Below are 4616 nucleotides of genomic sequence, written 5' to 3' on the forward strand. Positions count from 1 at the left end.
TATTGCACGGTTTAAAATTATTTTTATAGCACGTGTTGCTTTAAAAACTTTCTTTTTATTATTGCAGTCAAACAGTAATAACAGTGTATATTTTGGTGACTGGTTCACTGGGAGCAGCTCTGGTTGTAAAGTCTAATAGCAGCAGAGAGAAAAGATCTTCTGCATCGCTCCTTTAGACACTCCAAAAGACCGTAGTCTCCTCAGCAGAAAGAGACTGCCCTGTACTTTCTTATAAATTACCTCAGTATTATGTGTCCAGTCCAGTTTGCTTTTCAGATGAACACCCAGGTATTTGTAAGAGTCCACTCTCACAATGTCCTTTCCCTGAATCTTCACTGGTGATAATAAAGTTTGTTGTTGATGAGTTCTTTTATTTTCCCCATGTTTATCTGGAGGCCGCTCCATTAACAAAAGTCCACAAAGTTCTGGATCAGCCCTCTGTGGTTCACGTCATCAAGTTATCAAGCATCCACTGTCTAATGTCCTTTACACACTCCTCAACATTGTTAAGCTGATCTCTCTCATCTGGCTTTGCTGAAATATACAGCTGTGTATCATCAGCAGAGCAATGGAAGCGAATACCATGTTTATGTATAATTTCCGCCAGAGGCAGCAGATATAAAGAGAAAAGCAGTGGGCCTATGACAGATCCTTGTGGGACACCAAATCAGTGGTTTCTGAGGCAGGTAACTCTAATAAACTCATCCTCTGCATTAGAGGTAGCTTCTTTTCCTGGGTTGTTTGTCATGAGAACCTGTTTTATCATATAGTTTGATGGTTTTGGAGACATTTGCATATGGGGATTTCATTTCATGTTCTTGAGATGTTTGGGATTGACTGACCTTCCTTTCTTAAAGTAATGATGGATCTTTTCTTTTCACTTAACTGAGTTTCTTGCCATAATATGGATTTGTACAGGGTTAGGGTTAGGCACTAAGAGGGTTGTTGACTCTGTACTCACACTTTTTTAATTGAAAATAACTCCATCCAGAAGAAGTGTGTCAGAATGAATCAGGCAAATCCAGACAGAAGAAAGGGACATGGTCTATGATACACCATGATGATCCACTCTGCTGGTATAGATACCATGTGGTTGGATTTCCTGAACAGTTAGACCACTCAGAACAATTTCTTTTAAACTGATCTTCAGTCAATAACCTCGCCTTCATTATATAGGAGGATATCTCCTACATACATACCACCAATACACCGCAGTCTGTGCTTTAAGAATTTGGTCACTGTGAGAACAGTAAATAAAAATCCTTATCAACTAAGTTTTTTTTTTTTTTATTAAAGCCAGTAAAATGAAGTCATGCTGAAGCTTGAGGTGAAAATGATTTTACAGACAGTGAGGAAAATGACGAGGAGACGTAATATATTCATTATTATAACAATGCTTTTACACACACACACACACACACACACACACACACTCACACACTCTCTCTCTCTCTACAGTAACTGATAGTTTGTTCTAGTTTTTTTTTTTTTTTTACATCCAGTGAAAAAACAGGTCCAGCAAAAATAACAAAAAATCTGATTATTAATATGAAACATTTAAATACATTACAATGCACAGGGCTGATGTGCACACAGGCATACACACTCTCAAACACTCTCAGACACACACAAACAAAAAGTCTGAAATGTAAAAAATAAAAAGTAAAGGAAACGTAAACACTAAACATTTACTGTATAGAGTTTAGTGTGAGCGTTGCTCATGCAGCAAGACGCTTTCTTGATCGATCTCTGTCTCACACACACTTACACACACACAGAGCGTAAATTACAGGCGTTTCAATTTAAAGTAAAAATAACTGCAGTTGGAGGAGCAGCAAAAAGAACACTGACAACAGAAATGAATCTCACAGACAAAAACTCAGCCGTATTTACACATTTATACATCAGAGTCCGAGATCAAACAGGAAATGGAAGAGTGTTACCGAGGCAACAGCTCCATCTGAACATCAGTTAACGATGGGCAAAATGTATCAGTGCATGAAAGAGTGGGCGGAGCCTCATCGCAGTTCCTCATAACTGAATTTAAAAATGACTGAAAGGTTCACATTCATACATTTTCCATCTCTTTCTCAAACACACACTTTAAAACAGACACAGTAAAAATAATATCATTTCAGTTATATTAAATAGGTTTCAAATAAATATGGTCACATTATGAATAAATCCACATCACTGTGGTGCTCCTACATCTATCATACTGACAATCACATGACTCACTCAGACTGCTCTGATTGGCTGCTGGAGAAAATAATCAGACAAGATTGTGTGGTATTGGACAAATTCCCTTCCCTCATCACCGCATTAATGCTACAGCCAATTACAGAGCTGCTCTTTATACACCCATCTCTATAAGTGAAGGCGGGGCTGAGAGAATGTCTATTATCACTCAGAAATACCCCCCCCCCCCACACACACACACACACACACACACACACACACCGCTTCACACACACACACACACAACACAAAGTATTAAAAAGTCAGTGAAAAGATAAAGCAAGACAAACATGGAACAATTAATCTAACAAAGTGAACTGCTCTATCTGTGTGTGTGTGTGTGTGTGTGTGTGTGTATACAGGTACACAACAGTCTCTTGATAAAGCAGCTCCAGGTGAACATAGATGTTGATCCCATTAAACACACTGAGGCTCTTCCCCCACTCCTTCACTTACGCTGTGTGTGTGTGCGTGTGTGCGTGTGTGCGTGCGCGCACACGCGGTGGGTTAGACTAGTTGGTATCCCGAGCCAGATGTCTGATCGTACTCAATGGTGTACTGGGTGGTCCAGTCGACAAGTGTCGGCCTCAGCAGCCCACAGCAGCGCAGCTCGAAGAAATCTATCAGGTTCCTTACACATCCATGACTGGAACGAACACACACACACACACACACACACACACACACACACACACACACACACACACACACACACACACACACACACACACACACACACAGTTTTAGTGAATGGAGGAAGAGCCAAAGTGTGTTAGTAGATTAGCATTTTAAAGCATGTCTTACTCACTTGAAAGGACTCTCAATAGACGTCGCTGTGACTTTGAAGTGTTTGTAGCGTCTCGCATTCATCCGCTCGTTAGTGGTGATGCCAAGACCAGCAATCTACACACACACACACAACCCTGGCATGACTACAGGCTTCTGCTGCTTATCTTTTGTGTGATGTGAAATTGTATTAACACAATGTGACCTGCACACACCTGCACATACTCACCTACACACACTGCACGTCAAATACACACACGCATATCTCTAGACACACAACTACATCCCCCTCTACACACACACCCCTACACACTCACTACACATCAAATACACACACCCCTACACACGCTCACCTATACACACAAAGCTACACACACACACCGCTACATGGCAAATAGACACCCATCTACACACACACATCCCCCTACATGCCAAATACACACACCCCTACACCCGCACGTCAAATACACACGCTCCTACACACACACACACCTACACATCATATACACACACCCCTACATGGCAAATACAACCCCCTCTACACACACATACACACACACACATCATATAAACACACCCCTACATGGCAAATACAACCCCCTCTACACACACACACACACACACACACACACACACACACCACGTCAAATACATACAAACCTACACACACACACCGCTACACGGCAAATAGACATCCATCAACACACACACACAAGGCAAATACACACACCCCTACACGTCAAATACACAAACACACACACACACCTACACAGACACAACTACACACACAATGTGTATTCTGACCTGGTACAGTTGGCACATGATAAGAACGGAGACCCACATAAAGTGGAACACACTGTTGAGAAACATCCAGAACATCCAGGGAGAGCAGGACGAGATCTGAGTGATAAATACCCACAATCCATCTGTGCTGTAGCTGCTGGAGCAGTGCAGCCTCCAGTCTGTGGAACATCAACAATCAGCTTCATATTTAACTTTGTGTGTGTGTGTGTGTGTGTGTGTGTGTGTGTGTGTGTGTATATATGAGTGAGTGTGTGTATACTTGCTTGTCTATGTGTGTATGTGATGTAAGATGGTGGCGTGCCAGTAGCCTGCAGCGGCAGCTCTGGATTCAAAATGTATTCATTGATAGATGAATATATATGAATATAAATATGATGCTATTTTTATGTTGTAGCCCATCTCATGCAACATGTGAACATAGGAGATACCGGTGTCCGCTTGCACCGTCACCAGAAACACGGAAATAACCCCATCATCATCATTAATGATGATCTACAGGAGAAGCTACACGACCTCTGGGGCTAGTGCTAGGCTAAAGACTAACCCTAGCCAGCCTGCTAGCAAATGTTCGCTCCCTGGACAATAAACTGGACCACATGAAACTCCAGCAAGCTACTCGGCATGTGTATAGAATTTGCCACCGTTATAGTGCTTGGAGTGTACATTCCACCTAATGATAATGCTAAGGAGACACTCTGTGTACTCTATGGGACCATTAGCGAACTACAAAACACACTGACACTGTTTATTGTCGCCAGAGATTCAATCATGCAAATCTCAGAACTGCA

At 41.8% G+C, this 4616-nt stretch overlaps 1 protein-coding gene across 2 annotated transcripts in view; it reads right to left on the reverse strand.

Annotated features, from left to right (window-relative positions):
* Positions 1-1271: 1271 nt before the first annotated feature.
* The window catches only part of zdhhc17 (zDHHC palmitoyltransferase 17), an 18565-nt gene continuing 15220 nt past the window's right edge, over positions 1272-4616 (reverse strand). Inside the window, exons 15-18 of one of the 2 annotated variants that reach the window (XR_014531450.1) lie at positions 3829-3986; positions 3047-3141; positions 2610-2884; positions 1272-2462 (exon numbers count right to left, since the gene is read on the reverse strand). Coding sequence is in view for 1 of the 2 variants with exons in the window: in XM_083529023.1 (XP_083385149.1) it covers positions 2746-2884; positions 3047-3141; positions 3829-3986 (392 nt within the window). In the remaining variant the exon portion in view is untranslated. Of the gene's footprint in view, positions 2463-2609; positions 2885-3046; positions 3142-3828; positions 3987-4616 lie in introns of those variants that run through there. The other variant, XM_083529023.1, reaches the window with a different exon arrangement.

This window comes from Silurus aristotelis, assembly GCF_946808225.1.
Source record: "Silurus aristotelis genome assembly, chromosome: 24".
Lineage (NCBI taxonomy): Eukaryota > Metazoa > Chordata > Actinopteri > Siluriformes > Siluridae > Silurus > Silurus aristotelis.